The 19,734-nt window shown below is 31.3% G+C and overlaps 1 protein-coding gene across 1 annotated transcript; it reads right to left on the minus strand.

Moving 5' to 3' along the window:
- Nucleotides 1-71: 71 nt before the first annotated feature.
- LOC111003879 (voltage-dependent calcium channel subunit alpha-2/delta-3) lies at nt 72-14,930 on the minus strand. The gene is made up of 19 exons (XM_022274621.2): nt 14,500-14,930; nt 13,793-13,874; nt 12,557-12,667; nt 12,059-12,326; nt 11,250-11,773; nt 10,615-10,834; nt 10,303-10,439; nt 8,422-8,460; nt 7,631-7,777; nt 7,174-7,248; nt 6,047-6,228; nt 4,957-5,160; nt 4,649-4,803; nt 3,518-3,788; nt 2,767-3,064; nt 2,169-2,417; nt 1,640-1,754; nt 697-1,112; nt 72-246 (listed from the first exon to the last, which is right to left on the minus strand). The coding sequence occupies exons 1-19, from the start codon at nt 14,571-14,573 to the stop codon at nt 139-141; spliced, it is 3,675 nt and encodes a 1,224-aa protein (XP_022130313.2). The 5' UTR covers nt 14,574-14,930; the 3' UTR covers nt 72-138.
- Nucleotides 14,931-19,734: the final 4,804 nt, after the last annotated feature.

Below are 19,734 nucleotides of genomic sequence, written 5' to 3' on the forward strand. Positions count from 1 at the left end.
TTATCGATTGAGCTGTATTGGGTCAAGGTCAATTGTAGTTTAGGTTTTGAAACTTAAAGACGCTTTGAATAAATACATTTTATTGTGAAAATAAGAAAGGTACAAAATATATTTAGTACCATAAGTCGATGTTCAGTATCACGTGAAGAGTTTTAAGTTTATTAAAGACATCAGTGCAGTTACTATTAAGATAACAAAGTTTACTTTCGCTATACATCCCTCTCCGCATGCTGTTATGTTTCTTTCCTGTAAAAAAAATAAATAATTTTAATGCCTTTTTAGTTACACAAAACGAGTTATGGCAATAATATTCGTGTTATATCCGTTAATGAAGTATTTATGTTGAGATTATCTGATTATGATTACTTTTAATGGAAAATATTTGATATACTGTGTCTACAAACCCGAAATAGAAATAAACAGAATGATGTACTGTAAGGTGACGATTAGTATTAAAGACTTACTACTACTACTACTTATTATGTAGGTTTCACTTTGTAACTGTGTTGTTCCGACCCTAACATAATGTACTGTCAATTTCCGACTTTGTTTAAATATTTTACGTCTGTGTGATCTGGAGAAATTGCTTTAAGCAACAGCTCACCCTCTGTTCACATTAATATTTCCAGTTTTGTGGAATTAATAAAGTGATGTATTATTACTGTTTTAAATAACGTATCATTTATATCAATTTACCTTATCGTGATAAGTGAAGCAGCCCTCAAGTCTTCGCCTGGGAAGCGCTCCCAAATCCAGTTTATGACAAGGCTCCCTGCTCGTAGTAGAATCTATTGTCGGCACAGGGATTGTGTTTGGTGGTATAGTGCAATTATCAAACTTCCACGCACCGCGTTCAACAACAACCAGCATTAAATTGGTCTTCGGAACTAAAGTCGCCCAATATGGCGGATGACAATCTCCAACATTTTCTTCGTACACGACAGGTGATAGTATCATTGAATTGAGGAAGTATGACTGGTTCAGAATGTACAGCTTAATGCTGTGGTCGCAAGAGAAGAAACGTTTCCCTTCTGGTTCTTCGTTGGCTTCTATGGTTCCGTTTTCATTGTTTGTTTCGGGGTATGGGGTAGTTGCTTCGATTGTGTCGCTCACTGAAATAATTTTAATATGATTACAATACGCGTCCTGTTGTGGCACATACGTAATGTAAATCCTAGGTACTGTCTCGTTAAAGTAATTATTTTATGTTGGAAATACGCATTTCTATAATCATTCATTGAAATATACGCAGAAATATCTCTGACCTGGTTTTGGGACCACACACCACAATTATTTTTCACGACAAATTGGTTGCCAAAATTATTAAGACAGTGTTTTTAGTAAGTCAACACACGGGCATAATAAATAAGTTTAAGAATTGAATTCGAATTTGATTGAATTGGTTTGTGAATGTTCTATGGACAAACAGCGTGATTTAGTGATATTTTTAATAAACCCTTACCGTGTAAGAACTTTTTTAAATATTTACTAATATAAAGATTTTGTGTATAAATATAAACAATATATAAACTACAAATATTAACAAAAGCTCGTTATTCCTGAGTTGCTACATTATTCCTGAATAAAATGGGCGAATTTATTTCCAAGATATTTAAAATTACTATACAACAATAATTACCATAAGGTTCAATTGTAGCTGCATACAAATGATTTTTCCAATTCGCAAAATCAAATAATATCAAGAAGGCCTCAGTTAACAACCATTTGAATAAGTTGGACGCAACATCAAATATCTGAAATTTTACATTTTTTTGTAATAGGTTTTAATAACAAGCATTAAGGCTAGTACTCTGAATAGCAATGCAGATACCGAAGGAATTTAAACTCGCAATACCCGTAGCGCTGATGAGCGGTATGAAAACTCAACAAAAGTCCGGAGAACAATCGCTATCGCTATAGAAGCTACAACTACAGTAATGTATCTTGTAAGAATAGAAATGTACAATAGAATTAACTATGGTGGAGCATGCCTTCTCAGAAGATTGCTGTACCTAACCCTACTGTAATAAATTATAACGTGTCTCACGTGTAAAATATTACCATAAGGAATGCAATAAAGATTTGAGTTTGAGGTTATGTGATCTTAAATACTGTTTATTTAAATTCAATTATTATATATAGCTTTTTTTTTCTTATAAAAAACTTACCGAACCACGTATCGACCAAGCACAATTTGGAACTTTAATCATTGATATGGGACAGAGTGCTTGATAGTTGAACACTTCGACATATTCAAAAATGTTCTTATGTATGAACGATTGAAGTACAAATGGTTGTGCGCGACCGAAGAAGTCACCAACAGAATTATCGTCATTCTCTTCGACCAATAAAACAATGTATCCTGAACTATCGATCAAGTAGCAGTCATATTTTCCATCCTTGTTGCACGTCAACTCCTGAAAAATTTGTATACATATCGATCCTGTTTTTATCGTTGTGGTCACGAACTTCCAAGTATGTCCAATATAAAATAAATTTGTTCATGTGCAACACAATTGCACTGAGACTGAAAATCTTATATCAATGCCTATTAAAGTATGCGCTTGACAACAATAAATGATTTCAAAAAATATTCTGGACTTTTAAGTTTAAAATATTATTTTTTAAATGACTTCGAATAGAAGGCAATCAAGACAAGTATGTATGTTGTTGGAGTTGGGTATATAAAAAACTTCTTTCTTTCTTCCAAGATTTGAAAGCATATTTCATTCGTGTAAATTCCGTGTTTATATTAAATGTACTTACATCACCATCCCTATTAGTAATATCCTGGAATACTTCAAGGAAGTTGGAATGCAAATATTGGAATCCGACGACTCCTGCAGGTGTTTCAGAATCACCGTCCTTGTAGAAAATTGCGTAACTGGCTGTTATTGTTATATCTCCTTCGCTATTTTGTACTGAGGGTCGAGTAGAAATAGTTGTATCTAAGATTGGCAACGGTGTGGCGATCACTAAAGATTCCTTGCTTATCATGTGCTGCAGTACTGCAGCTTTGTACCAGGTTTCTTCTATTGCGTTGTGGTATTTGTCGCCGAATACTCTAAAAATATATTAAGACGCTTCAGATATGTTTATTGTGATGTCTTATTTAGTCTGAAGCGTTTAGTGACGATAGGATAAAACATAATATGTATTGAATAATTATTTATTAATTAATAATTTTATTTTGAATGTATAGAGGAGTATATTGCATTTAAATATATTTAATTAGTTGGGATAAGCATATATTCGTATATATGCTTACATATATAACGTCGGAAATATTTTTAACTACACCAAAGTAAATACAATTTTATAGTAAAATATCGTCCTGAGAGGATCAATATTAATTCCGAAGTCACCTTTAACATGCATAATTTTTTTATTATTATTATTTACTCTACTCCCTTGCCATCGTGTCCAGGGACTTTTCTATATACTACACAAATATTTTTATTACATGCATAAAATTGCTTGTGTATTCTTTTTTAGGAAAAAAATACTCAATACTTACTCGCCCTTAAATTTTTTCTTCCTAAAACCATTTTCATTGACGATTTCGTTCTTGTCATCATCGAATATGTAATGCCACCGTGTGAGTCCACTAGATGTCGCTATAAAACGTACACTGACGTTATACTTCTTAGCTAATTCCCTTTCCTCTGCCGTGGCGTCCCAATGTCTGAAGTATGGACTGGATAATTTCGCGTCAAACACCAACTGCTTGACCAAATCTTCATTGCAGTAATAATCGTCTTTGCCTAACGGTGTTGTACCGCAATGAGCTGAAATGCGATAAATACATTATTTAATTAAGGTCTTAGTTATACAAGAACAGAATAGATTAGTTGGGTAGATCTCTCATATTGCATGATAAATGCAATGCATTAATTATTATATTAAAGTTCATTCCGTGATACAGAAAATACAATGAACGAAATTACTCTTTTTAAAGTCAATATATTCCATTTAGGTATCTTTTGTGACATGAAAAGAAAGATTGTATTTAAAAAATCAAACATTTAGCCTCTTTCAGTAGTATAAGCACAGACTTATAGTTTAAGAATACACAAGCAAATGGTAGATCAAGGTGAAGCATAATTTATATTAATAACATCTAATTAAATTAGTAAATATTTATTTATTGTTTTATGTATTTTTACTTAAATACCATAATTATACATATAGAAAAACAAAAAGTAAGTAGGTTACATTAGTTATTAGACAACGGGCGGCCTTATCCCTAACAAGCGATTTTTTCCAGGCAAAAAAGAAACACATACAGAGGGTGAGGGGGGTACAAGAAATGCATAATTAATTAACAAAAATAAACTCTAAATAACATACAATCATAACTAAAATTAAATAAAATATATTCTAAAGAAAAAATATAAATAATAATATGTATAAACAGACATGTTAAAGCTCTGCCAAAGGTTAATCGAGGCAGAAGAAAAATGATTAAAAAAGATTTTTTTTTTAATAAATTTAAAGACTGAGCTAGTCTGATATAAATTGGTATGTAATTCCATAGCAGGATATTTTGAGTGATTGAATTTAGTTTTACGAATAGGAGTTTCAAGAATTAGATTGTCTTTATCAAATGCAAACTACCGCCAGAGAGGAACAGAATAGAAATACTTACTTTCAATATTAAACGGCACGTCCTGCGTTTCATCACCATATTGTTTCTTTGTAATATCAATTTTATTCTTGGAAAGATTTACAAGGAACTTAAATATCTCAACTTCAAAGTCTTCCGATTCGTGTCCCTCTAAATAATGATATTTGCAATAAACCCTGAAATAAAACGAGTATATAATTATAAATACATATTTGATTATTTAAATAGCAAATTCATTCACGTCGCTATTATGGAGAAAATAGAACAATATTTATGTTTCATTCTGCACATCTGCTTAAACAAGAGATAAAAATATAAAAAAATATTACCAGTCAGGATGAACTCGATAAGTGAAATTGAAGTAACTAGTTACATTAACACCAATAAGTTCTTGACCCTGTTTAGCTTCTAAGGGATTGTCCTTCAACATCAATTCCGTGTCCCCATATCCCATGGGTAACGAAATACCCATGGAGAATGGCGTACCCTCTAATTTATTAAAGAAGTAATCGTGTTTCACGCGTGCTATTCTCCTGAGAACAATATAGGTACATAAGTAAACATGATAATAACAAGCTTTGTAACCTTTTATAACATTTAAGAATCTCCTAAATTTTCATTTCTCGTCTAACTTAGTAATAGGGGAGAATTTAATATTACAAAGTAGATATTTTCACTTTACCAAAAAATCTTACATTTATACTTTTCTTACATAGTATTTCATAATCTTCTGTATTGCACTGCAATTCATGAATCCGTGAGATTAGCTTAGTTTTATTAATATTTTTTTTGTAAGTGATCAACAGCACCCGTGATTTTTTAAAATCTTTATGTAAATAAAGATATACATTCTCCTAACTATAAATTTACATAAAAAATTGGTTAATAACCGATGATCGAACTAATCCTGCAGCCGGATATCGTATTTTACTACAAGATCCGGCATTTCTATTTTACAAGCACGTATAGGCATGGCATACACGAAGAGATCATACAAACATAAAACAAAACAATTATTTTAGGTTTTGTTAAAAATATAATTCACTACATTTTTGAAGTAGACATGAGTTTCTCTATAGGAAATACTTTTGAGAATGTAACATTAATTAGATTATAATATATTATCATGGAAGTAGTTTAAAAGATTTTTTAAACTACATTAAAATATATATGTTCTTAGCTTTAGGGCCTGTTTCACAATGTCCGGATAAGTTCCAAATAAGCTATTTGTTACTTATTGGTAGGATAAATAGTATTTTTGCGTTTCACAACTGTCAGATAGCGCTATACGTCATGAAATTTTATCTTTCGAATAATTTATGTGTTGCATAGCTATTTGGCACTTTATCCATACATTGTGAAACAGGCCCTTAATCTGATTAAATTATTATTAAACGCCTCAAATTCTTTTGCACTTACCTCATATTATCATAATGAAACAGCACCTTGACATTTGTCATATTCCCGTCAGTGCCATTCACCAAATGCTCCCTCAACTGCTTGATCTGGTCTCCAAGCTCTCGAGGACCCTTACCATCATCCACTTGTTCCACTTCAACGAAATCCACGCTGTTATAGTTCTCTTGAAGTTCGTTATTTATCTACATTGTAAGAAAAACAAGATGGCCTTGGTACTAAAGAAATATATAATATTATAACCGAAATTTCTCATGGAGGCCTTTAAAATGTAAATGTGTTGTGAAAATATTTTTTTTTTAAAAATCCTTCAAAATGAACTGGACGTTTTACAGGCCTAGAGCAAAGACGGTGACGTGTTTTTTATTACGTCACCTTATTTAAGTCGGAAGTTCTAATACTTCGACTCAAGGTAAGAATCGAGTCAAAACCAGCACCAATAACAGAATCAAATATGTTTGTGACATACGACTGCGCCTCTGAACATGTATACAATCGTTTAGTAGAAGGAAACAATAATATATTTAAATCATATGGTTTTTATTATATATATCCCATAATGCAACATAAAACATACACAGAAATACACAAGGAATTAAGGATCGCGAAATACAATAATTATGCTGTGTTTTATAAAATATGACGTAAGAGAAACACATATTTAACCATTTCGAATAACTTAATTAAATATTCTTGTTATTACTGTTAATACCCAATTATTGAAGTTACAAATATTCAAAACCTTTTTATAGATTGTCCATGAATTGGGATTAGAAAGAAAAAGTCAATCATTCATTATAAATCAACTTAACTCGTAAGGCCGAATTTAAGTAGGTACCTACCTCGGTGTTTAAAATATACCTATACTAAACTTACAAGATACTATTGCTTGCACTTCTGCAATTTTTTATGATTGACATACTACGCCTTTTTAGCGTTACCCAGAAAAGTAATGTAATAGTCTAATTATGGACCTGGATTACTTTCAGCGACGTGTATTCGCATCTATATACATACAATGAAGTAGCTATATAAAATAAAATAGCAAATTCTAGCTGCTATATTGCTGCTGTTGTATCATTACTGGACAGTATTTTCGTATAAAGTGTTAAGTATGAAATACCACTTACCGTAATAATTAGGAACGGGTGCAATAGAAGATATCCATTATTGCTCACAATGAAAGAATAACCATTGACTCCAAGCTAAAAATAATTTTAAGTCATATTAAATTTCACAAGGAGCCCAAACCCAAACGCGATTCCATATGTTTTACGAAAATCTCGCATTTTCGTTCAAATGAAATTATGTCATGCAATTTGATTGAGATTATACATATATTTAAATAAATAGATTGCAACATGAAGAACTTAATATACATATAATAGTTACAAAGAAGTTTATTGCAGCCACGGATTTTATTCAAGTATGCAAATCACTTTCAATAATTTAAAACGACTGGAAATATTTAGAATACTAATATAAAATAGTAACTTCTGAAATTGTTAGCGGTTAAATGCTTCACCATGCTATTTTATTTTGAGGATTCGATACCTGACTACCTTCAACATCAAAGCTGTTACGCACCTGATGTGGTTGGGCCAACTTCGCGATGCTGTCTATAGGCACATCTGTACCAGCCACTCCCAGTAATCTTGCATCATTGTGATTCTCATTATAGTTGTAGTCAAATGCTGGAATGGCCACCGATGTCACTAACTTGTCCTCGTCGGGCTACAAATAAAACAATGGAAAATAATCTTAAGTTATTAAATAAACGAAAAAATATTTTTTTCTGGTAAATATGAAAATTATAGATGATAAGTATGAAACTGAAATAAGTTATAAGACTCCCTAATAACTGAATTTAATCATCTAAACAATTGAAAATATTCAATAAATGAGAAATAAGCATTGTAGAGATATGTACATATGATGATTATATAAAATATAAAGATATAATGTATCCCATTTGCGCCATTTTCTTCTCCTGAACCTTATTCAGTTTTGTGGCCACACCTTTAGCAGTGAAAAGTTTAATTGGAGATGATATATTGTATACAAATCAATACAAAAACTACCCCATAAATCAAACATGAAATATATTCATGCCAGTCCGCACACACTTAACATAAGCGTCTAGAAATATATTTCAAAAGAATTCAATATACTACACAATGTGCCCTTAAATTTCTCTTTACCCCGTAATTACAGAAATTCTGGGTCATTCTTCGTAATATTAAAGAAAGATATTTTATTTCGTTTTTGTTAAATAAAAGCAAAATTTTGTGGGTAGAATACTAAGGTAAGTATAATAATAAGCTAAGAAGTTCAATATTAAATTATAAATAATATACATCAAGAAAACGTTAACTTACGGTTGAAACATCGTTGCTCACATTCCATTTCTCAGTTCTCTAAAACAAAAGAAAACATTTATTTAAAAAAATACACACTCAAAAAGCCACACTCAGTCTTCACTTCAAACATTTTATTGATAAAACACAATGTGTATGTGGCACCGTATTCGAAGGCAAACTAAATTATTTTACAAATGTAATTTTTATCCTTTCTATCGTAGAAATATATACATAACCCTACCAAACTAGAACTAAAAGCTGTTATTTTTATTCGCAGCCACCACTAAACTAGATATATTTTATAAAAAATAATCAATAGGTTAAGCAAGATGACTCTATCCCCCACATCGTACATTGTTGGAAACTAAACAGAGAAAATCCTGGTCCGTATACTTATGTGATTAGCACCAAATTTATGTCATTTGATTATCCGACTTGTGGTATAGATTAATGCCCCCATTGGCTTTTTTATGTCTAATAATTTATTTTTAAATGTTAAAGTCAATAGATGACTTTAAGTCACAATATTATAAATTATTTAGGAAGTTTCATCGCTAAACTCTTGTTTTATATTCTACTTATTCTGCATACTTGTTTAAGCTTAATTATAAGCAAAGAGCATACAAAAGTTCTTAATTTGCGGTTCATTGTCGAGTTTAAATGAATGCTTGTGAAATACTCTGACATTTAGCTGTGGCGTTTTTACATTATGCAGATGAAGCGTGTTTTGAGTGATTCAATTTCAGTAATAATAAATACAAATTTAAGTTTTATTAAACGATGAATTTCCAAGTTGAATAAATTTAAGTTAGTCCAGTATTTAAAATTATAAACAGCATAGAACTAAAAAAATATGAAATAACCTGCTTTTAAATTTTACGCTTAGATCCGCAACGATCATCATAAATTAATTCATTATATACTATCTATAAACAAATTTTTTTGAAAGAAAGATAGAAAGATAATTTACCTTTCTTTATATGCATATGTAGAGTAAATGTGAAAATATATAGAAAATATTGCGAAATGAAAAGACTTTTGTAATATAGGCTAAATCACTTTTAAAAAAGTAGAGTAGATAGACCTTTTAATCATTATTTTTAATATTCAGTTCACATTCTTTTGTATTTAATACATTGAAAGTGTTATGTAACAATTTAATACAAAGAATTCAGAAGTGTCTCCGTTAACAACGGACTCCTGCAATCATGCATGAATGCTTTGTTTGAGACTCTTTTGTCCTATGAAGAAAATTGTCTCACCGAGAATTATGTATACCTACGTAATTTTTCTCATGTGTTTAAAATTATTACATTGTTGAGCTTATCGACATCTGAAGGTAATCAATAACTTTAAAAATAGCGGATTTTCAAATATTAATTTAACTTTTTTAAAAGTGCAATTTCCAAATTCCTTAGTTCAATTCATGAACTATCATGAACTGTCATGATTTTTAGTTTCCAACTATTGAAGTTTTGGCTCTGCAGTAAGGGAGGACAAAAACAGCATATTTCAACACACTGAATTTAATTTAAATATGTTTATATTATAAAGAAGAGAAAATACATTTATTTTGGAACTATATATAATAATAAGTGAAACCATGATGATGATCATCATGGTTTCACTTATTCCACGTCATTAAATTCGAGCCTGTTGGCGTCCCTACTCATCGGCAAAGAAGACAGAGGGTGTTGGCCGAGAGAAAAAGCCGGCGTAAAAAACTCTCGATACACTTTATAAAAAAAGCAAACCATCAAACATTTCTACAATATTTAAAACAAATATAGCAAATTAATTAGAAGTAGCCTGCCCAGCACTAGTCCCAGGCCCTTTTATCAACTAAATAATCACTATATATATATATATATATATATATATATGCTTAACAGCACATACCGTGTAGTCAATGTTGGCATGAGTCCAAGTGGGCGGTGGTTCCTCCCCTGCTAAAATCATGGGTCGAGCGATGACGTTGATGTATTTTAGCACCTGCTGTTGAACCTCTTCTACAGAATGTATATGCACGAAAAAACCTGACAAAAAATATAATCCATGCTGTAAGTAATAAAGACGGATTATGCTATGATAGTGATATCATATATGCTTTTTACATCTTTAGTTAAATGTTGGAATGTTTTTTTAATTCGAGATGGTACTATGATTAATTCTTAATTCATTAATTTACATTTTTTTTTAAAGGAAAATCACCTCTATTTAAGCAAGCCATCCACTGTATTTCTCTAACATTTGTGACCTCTTTGCCGATTAGGTAAGTGAATACTCGGACAGGTATGTACGTTTTTCCATCAACCGTCTCACGATTGTACTCTTCAAAGACCTCGGTGAGATTTCCGGGAACATAGTCTGTTATCACCATCACCAGCTGATTGCACCCTTGTGCACTAGTCACATTGCAATGGTGACGTCTCTATAAAAGTACATCTGTTACACATAACACCGTTAGGTTTAGGAAATCGTTGAAAAATTGAGTTTTGTGTGTATCCTACTATGGATTGCCTACAAAAGTGTTTTAAGTTAGATGTTTTTGTGATAAATATGCATAATCAGATCTAATTTCAGTGTAAAATTATGTAAAACGGAGCAATTAAAATTCAATATAATTTTTTCACATAAATCATTAATCTTGAATATATCAGGTAAATAACTGTTGATTCAATATATACATAATCCATTATTATACAGAAAAGGTCTTTTGTTCATGTTATCAATAAGCTTAAATTATCTAATGATTTCAAGGAAAAAACGCCTGTTAATAAAATATAATACATTTGATGGTACGCTCACAAAGCCAGTCTTAAATAAGTACATTAATAAACAATTACCTCTTTCAAAGTTGTAAAAGCTTTTTTATACGCCTCGGTGAGGTTCGCGTTTCCTCCCAGGGGCACTTTGTGTTTTTTCCCACCATCAGTAGGCTCTAGCGTGTCACTTATTGTTGACAAATTCTCCGGAGTAGCTTGCACTAAGCCTACGAAACACGAAACTACTTCCGATGTGTTCGCTTTAAATGTATACACATTTACATAATCGTTATTCGACAAAGTGGCTAGAAGTGATTGCAAAGTTCTCCGTGCGACATAGTTCTTGAATCCAGTCATAGACCCAGAGACGTCGAATAAGATTATGACATCTTTAGAGCAAGTCGCGGCTTCGATGTACCAGGATTTGACTCGACAGTCGTACGTATCAGCTTCGTTCATGTTCCAAGGCATTCCGGGGTAGAATCGTAGTATTCCATGCGAACTACCAAAGTATTGCCAGACTAAAGATGGATCGGAGTTATAATTCTTAATAAATATTTCATTAAGCCCTTTCGACCAGAGTATTGCCTTTAATGCGTCTTCCTCTAAAATAAAAATTTTCATTAAATTATTTGAGTTATTTAAAAATGTTTTCAAGCGTGAAATAGTTATTATGTTATTTGTAATTTTATATTCGGTGACATTTCCGGTCTTCTTGCATTTCTTAGATTTTGCATCACTAGGGTTGCCCTTCTAATCGTTATAGTTACCTTCAACGTAATGAAATTGTTTATTGTTTTGTACTTTCAATGTAACGAAATAAATAAAACAAAATACATTTTGATTAGTTTAGGTAAAATTCGAAGAAATATTTTCAAATGTTTACAAACCTTTATAATAAATATTTGTAGGAACATGTATACAACTCATGTTTGTATTGGTGTCGATGTCATAAAAATGTGAATCCTTTTCTAATGTAACATTTATGTAATGCGGGTTATCTCTGGCAAATTTGGGAACTTCTTCTGTTCTCTCTAGCTCATTCCCATCTTCGTAAAAGAAATTAGAATATTTAGCTGAGCAATAACTGAATGACTCATTCTTTGCTTCGGTGAAATTAAACTCGGATGCAAGACGCTCGGCAGTCGCGTGAATGCACTAAAATATAAATGAGAAATTGGCAAATTCTGTTCAAAAAATGTTCTTTATTTTACTTAAATATAACTTTTATATGAATACTTTACTATTTGAATAAAACTCTATTTATGTAACAAATATGCGTTAAAAAAACAGTATTTGATACATAGTCTGCCTAGCTAGACGATACAAGGTAATGTTAAAATTTCAAGACTATTTTTATTTGAAATCATTAGTTCACTCAAAAGTACCTTAACAGCGTTGATTTTCCTCGTTAACATGGTACTGACAGATCGCAATGACGATTCTAAAATCTGTCCTCCATCTTTTTTCTTGACACTGGCATTCATTTGTTTATATTTCTGGAACAAAGCGAAGAATAAAGGCACTCGAGATTTCTTGCTCAAATAGAAACAAATATTCTCTGCAATGAAGACAAATTTTACATCTCTAGCAATTTTCCTTATGACTATATATATACATATAGGTATTTTCTATTCTGGATATATTTTTTTGTGCCAATTAAACTGATGACTAATTGTAATGTGAGAAAATTAAAGACGATTTATAGAAGTAGCGTAGGCCTGTGTAACTTTCTGTCTCAGATTTCGTTAATTCAATAAAAATTTTTTTTGAATGGATTATAAGTATTACATGTATTTAAAAAAACATTGCGAGTTAGCCATGAACATACTTTTTAAACGTTTGGGGTGTTAATTTAAAATGCACTATTATTCTTGAAATGTTAATACTTCACCGGTTAATACAAAATGTAATTAATTTATTTATTAACACTTCGTTGCATTACAATATAAAAAAATTGAACATATGAAATGGAGGGCAACTTGCCTTATCGCTTTCGAGCGATTTTTTACAGGCAACCACTGTAAGTAAAGGAAAAAAAGTATTAAATTACATAAGGCAGGCAAGAAGTGCAAAAATATATATTACATATATAATAAGATGAAAAAAAACTTAACAGGAACAAAAATATAAACCAAACTGATACAGGATACATAAAAAAACAAAAAGTAAAAAGTGCACATGAATCATGATAATTTAATTCAAGATGTAATAACATACTTAATTACAACCATATTTTATAACATTATTAATTTAACCGAGTGCAGTTATTGCTGTTAAAATGTAAAATAAAATAGAATTATACACGTATGTATTAGTACCACCAATCCATCAAATACATGAGGAGATGAAGTGCCTTTTTTCTAGAGGGACGAGGTTTTTACGATTTGCCGGATTTATAAAATTAACCACTAATAGAATATGCGAGAGATCCAATGTTAGCGCCTTGGAACGATACAGTAATAATAAGAAACAAATAATCAGAGAATCAGAATACACTCGATATTATTTTATTATATTCCAAATATACTTTTAGTGACAAAGCGGCCTAAACGTATAAGTAGCCTGTTATAAGAATTCAATTCAGTTACAGTCAATTGAGCAAAAGCTCTTTTGTAACTTACAATCCTGATTTGATCCGATTTCGTGAGAGACTCGCTGAGCCTCCATAATTCGTCGCCCAATGTTCTGGCCCACTCTTTAACACTGAAAATAAAGTAATAAAAAGCTATATAATTATTTTTTTCATTTAGAATTGATAGTAAAGGCCAAACCAAAGCCAAAGAAAACAATTGACCATAATAAATCATGTTTGTCTCGCGAAACGAATCTCGGACCTCTGGATGACCATGTGATCATTAAAGATTTACTGAGGGGCGATTGTTGAGTTTTGTTTAATTTTTAAGATGACATTTATTTTAATCTTAAATATTAATCGAAAATACCTATTCGTATCTTTTGTTGTCTTGTCAACTTAAATACTTATACATATAGGAACGAATAATATATTATGAAACACTTGATATGTTTATTCTAAAATAAACAGAAATTATCCACTTTATACATTATTTTGAAAATTATCGTTAAAGAGAAAAAGTCAACGTAAGAAGTTACTTATTTACAGCTGATGTTACACGGCAAACTTGTTGAAACATAACTACATTACTGCAATCTTATTAGAATTGTCTGTAACTATAAGTAGTATACCGTAGTATACTGTTGTAAAACTATTGCATTAAACTCCCCATGTGGCATACATTTTTTGACATTAGCCCAAACATAAACTTTATTGAACGTATTCTTAAAATAGAAATAATTAACAAACACATACGTATCAGATCTCCATGCGGGAACCGGCTCTAGTAAAATAATTATAGTAAATAAGAACAGATATTTGTACTGCATCTCGATACACTTCACTATCCAACAACAACACTACGCGATAAGGCACATTAATACACAGATAACAATCAGAAAATAGAATTTTAAAACTCGTAACATGTATCAAACTGAAAGCTTTCACCGGTGTAAGATAACGAACAAGGCCACTACGTGTATAAATATTTACTAGCAGGACGTGAATTAAAAAAACTCTACGTGCGTAAAGTCAAGGCTGAAGACACTAGAGGTTTAAGGTAGTCACAGGTATCACAACGCGGTTCGAATTAAGACTTAAAATTGGTTTCGCGGCCTGGCCCGCGGCGGAGTTTGCTGAGCCGCGGGCGACGTTATTCACGGCGGACGCACGTGCTACGTCTATTCTGGGCGGGCAGCGATTCGCATCGAACGGGAGCGAAGTAGGTCGGCGCTCGGTTTGACACAGTACAATTAACACAGTTACTATATTGTTGAAAACGCTTTAGCTGATTACTGTTATCGGAACAATCAATCGAAAGACTATTAATTGGCACAAATGCTTACCTTATTCTATTGAATATGAGCAAGACATTTGTATGCTCCACTTTGTATACTTGGGATCGCAAATCTGACATTATGGCAGATTGTCACTGAAATAAAAAGGAGAATTGTAATGACACGCTTTGAGAATATACGCTAGAGGAGAGGAGTTGCTAGAAAAACAATAATCAGACGGATCCGTGCCCTTGTATTCCCTATCTTCCCGGTATTGAGAAGAAACGTAGACCATCTTAACCCGAGAAAGATAAAGGATTGACGATTTTGATGTGCACTAAGAATACACCTGATATGAGTAAGCGACCGAGAGAGAGAAGACATTTTGGGTTTTAAACAAGAAACTTCAGTCTAAGTGATAATAATAAAAAATTGACTTTTTTTATTATTGACATTGAAAGGATATTAGGAGAAAAGGCTTTTTGTAGGTGATGTATAATTAATTATACACTTGTGAACATAGCGGTCTTTTCATTCCTTGTACTTAGGTAGTATCAAATCCACCTCGAAGCTAATACAGCTTTATTGGCATTTGAAACTCGATTATTCTAGTCTGTGGAAATGTGCTTTCAGTTTTCAATCGTTCACAGTTGTGCACCAGTACAGTAGTTCAAACTACACAGATTTAATTTTATGCTATTTACAATTTGAGCTTTAAAATTAGTTACTTAATGATTTACTTTTTTTTATTATTTACGATAATTATTCATAACTTAATTCTATTTGAAATTTGATTTCTTTTCTAGAACGATATTTCTTCTATGAACAAATCCTTTCAGTAGACCAAAAATATTTTTGTATTCTATTCTTGAAGAATGTATGCACTAGATTTTTACGCTCTAATTAGTCATTTAGTATTCAGACACAAGTCTAATAGACCAGTTTATTTGGATATAAAAGTGATACCAATGTGTGAATCCTCGTTGCGTAAGTGTATAATTTACCACCTCTAAAACTTAAAAGGCCGTACAAAATGTTGGTAGTTGGTAATTGGTAACGCACGTGTTCGTTAAGAAGCGTAAGTGAAGAGTAAAACGTAGTGTAAAAGGCTTATATAAAATAGGTTTAATAAAATAGATCCAAACTTTAAAGGGTCCATTTATACACTAAATAAAAAAATCTGCCACCGATATTTTAACATGACACTAAACCCATGTCCAGGACACAATTCCTAAATTACGATGGTTATAAACTTTATATTGCTGCTGTTTCTGACGTAAATAGGCTTGTAATTTAATTTTACGTTTAATGTTTACAGCCGCCCGCCCTACGTATCTTATGTAAACCTAACATTGTTTATATATTCAAATACCTTCTTGATTATGCTGTTTTTACAATGAAAAATAAATTTGTTTGATTAATTTACATGGCGACTTCTTTCTATTCTAATAAATATACATCTTTCTTGATAGTCGAAGAAGTCTAGACTAGTCGCACTCATTACTAAAGAGTCGAAAACTTTTTTCAGATTAATTAAATGCCCCGTATTATATATATATATATATATATATAAAATAAGGGATAAAATTAAAGATATCCATTAAAGAATTGAGAATGACGTAAACGAATCGGTTAAGAGCTAGTATAAAGTGGTTGGATACTACATATATATAAATATTTTTTTACTAAAAACTTAAAATTACACATCAATATTGTAATTCAACCACAGCTAAAATTATATTTATAATATGTTTATCAATAATGTTCCTATTACGAATAAAATATCTTACAAAACGATCTGTAAATAGAAAGCTATTAATGAAACTATACTCTAAAGGTTTGTTTCAGAAAATATGAAAATAGTTAGCTTCAATATAGCGTTGAAGTGGAATTGATATTATGCGACCTTGTTTTATGACATCAAAAGCCGCTCTCAAGTGGCATATCGAAACTCGGAATATCAAACTCCGAAATGGAATATATTACAGCTTAAAACGAAAGTAGTTTATTGAGCTTCTCTGTCATTATTCAGTAACATTATTTGATACAGTTTCATATTATGCCGTCAATAATTGTCGAAAAAATATGTTTTGATATTCAAAGAGCTACTAGCATACTAAATAGATGGTAAATATTGTGTCCTTATCGACACAATATTGAATGAATCTTAAGAGACTTTCGATTTTAGCCCGGTGAATCTTGATTGCCGTAGGATAAGAATTTTCTACCCGTCTGTATAAATAAAACAAAGTCTCATTGGAAACATGAAATGAATAGCAGAATGCGGGGTTCACGAACCGTAAACAAATGTAGACCATATTGTAAACCTTCCCAAATCAACATACATTAAGAAAAAAATCACGTTTATTACACGTTTTATTGTTCATCCTCCTTACTGTAGTTAAACAATCTATATAAACTTTTTACTACACGCCGTTATAGAGTTTTTATATCAATATATGCTTTAACACACATTTTTTTAAATGAATACAGATATTTAAAATCTTATTAGATCTTGCTTTGTATTAAATTATTCGTAGAAGCTTTTGACCTATTTCAAGTTTATACAACAATTATCTATTATATTTTGACAAAAAAGACAAAATTACTTACAACAGTGCATCAGATAAGTTTAATTTTTGTGAATAAGTATTTTTTAAAGAGGGAATATTTGCACCGATCTTAAAAGCTTTATGAGTTAATAAAGCTTTGCACGATAAAGAATAAGGCCTATATCGCTATTAGAGGCTATGTTATGCTACTCAAGAAAACAGGCACATTTTGTCAGACGTTACGTACATTTCAGATTTTTTTATTGCGCGATATAACTTGGGAAAATTTTAAAAAGTATTGTGGTTTTTTAGAAGACTCGAAGATGCTTTGAAACTTAAGAATGTTTCGGCATTTGTCTATTATCCGCTCATCTATAGAAGAAACTAATTGTTTAAAGATTTTTATTTCTCATTACAAAAAAAAATATTTTATTTACATGAGAAACTTAATATTAATATGTATATATCCGAGCGAGATTTACGTCGCCATTAGCCTTCTCAATTTTAGTCAACAGTGTTCACTCTAACATGCATCTTTACTGCCTTGTTGAGTTTGTCAAACACATCAATATTGCGAATTTTAGAATGTAATTGATTAAATAATTGCACACCCTCATACCTAATAGACTTCTTCCACCTTACCTTATTTTGTACTTACAAAGGAATCATACCATTAAGTAGTTTTATCTCTCTCGCACGTAAATCTCCAAATAATCTTATTAAAATGATTTCTAGAAAGCTTGTCTTGAATGACGTCACAAAGAAAAAGATGTCATGGCTACGAGTAGAGGGTGGAAGTGGAAAGCTTAGGCGCCGCAATGTCGGCACACGCTACAGTGCTGTTAACATTTTCATTACGACCCCATAAATTCGCTAAATTGTCCTAATCTACATATTAAATAATTGTAGAAACTTTTGAAAGAAGAATATATCTTGTGACGCTAATTTTACCTTAATATAAGAAAAGAACTGAGTCTCTACTAGAGACTGTAGTAAACTACGTTAGTAAATAGATTTAAATTACTTATTAATCTTACGTTACGTTTACGTTAACCTAGATTGACTATGATGTCTCAATTCATTCTTCATGAAAAGCCTTCTTATTTACAAAAAAATAATTAATTCGACGTCATGCGAAATATAGTGCAAATAAAAAATGATTCAAATTAAAGTTAAAAATTAATAGTTTTAAGCTATAATTATGTGCTTTTTATTAATTAATAAATGCGTAGCAGTTTTCATCTTAGTTATACTTATAAGCGCATACATCTGTAATCCTTAATTTGAATTAGATTGACTGGCTCTCTCTTGTATAGCGGATCACCATTGCAATACTTGGTATTCCAAATACATATTTTGATATTATAAATTTTGATGAAGGTACTGACACTGATTTGACTCAGCCGATCGTCGCACTTCATTCTCTCATTTTTTTGTTTCGCTTTGGTTTTGGTAGACGCACTTGAATTTGGTTATATTTTTGTCAATTCAAGTTGATAGTTACGCCTTCAAATTTAAAATTTTAATTGAGTGTTTGTGCGTAGAGTTTAAAGGCAAGTATTTGTATAGTATTAATCTAACTTCCCTCATTGTTTCCATACGAAATTTATACTTATACTTACGACTGACAATTGTGTGTCTTTTGTGGCACTGAATGTGGCACATATCGGAGATCCTTGTTATTTTGAGTAAAGTGGTATACTATACAATAAAAAGGGAAAATAATTAAGACGAAATTATCTTGACTAAAGTCACCTTTTAAACCTAAAACTTTTTGTTCGTTATTTGTCCCACAAACATAGTATCTGTAGTTGTTGGTTTCTGACTATAATGTATTCATTATTAACACCCTTTTGGATGTCCCAGAAAAAAACACTCCATCATCTTACCTGTGGATGGTATCGCCTTAAATATCTTCAGAGTTGAAGAAAAGTTCTTCAAGTTTGTTCGTTCCATGTTTCAGCGGTTTTTTTCGTTTCCGAGACGTAATGATGAAGCTATGTTACGTGCATAGTTATAAATCCCGCGAACTTCATTTATATCTGTTTTTACGCACTCAAACCTACATGAACGATGCAATCAAAAGACTTTATTTAAAAACTAAAACATCAGGGATTTGTTTGCTTTTCTTATTGTTATATCAAATATCTGAGATATGCCTG

The sequence above is a fragment of the Pieris rapae genome, chromosome 1, assembly GCF_905147795.1.
Source record: "Pieris rapae chromosome 1, ilPieRapa1.1, whole genome shotgun sequence".
NCBI lineage: Eukaryota > Metazoa > Arthropoda > Insecta > Lepidoptera > Pieridae > Pieris > Pieris rapae.

Coding starts and splice junctions, on each gene's coding strand:
- LOC111003879 (XM_022274621.2), bottom strand. CDS start 14,573: ATGCAGTACAAATATCTGTTCTTATTTACTATAATTATTTTACTAGAG. Junction 12,327..12,556: donor GGAAAATCAACGCTGTTAAG/GTACTTTTGAGT, acceptor TTTATATTTTAG/TGCATTCACGCGACTGCCGA. Junction 3,789..4,648: donor CGTGCCGTTTAATATTGAAA/GTAAGTATTTCT, acceptor ATCGCATTTCAG/CTCATTGCGGTACAACACCG.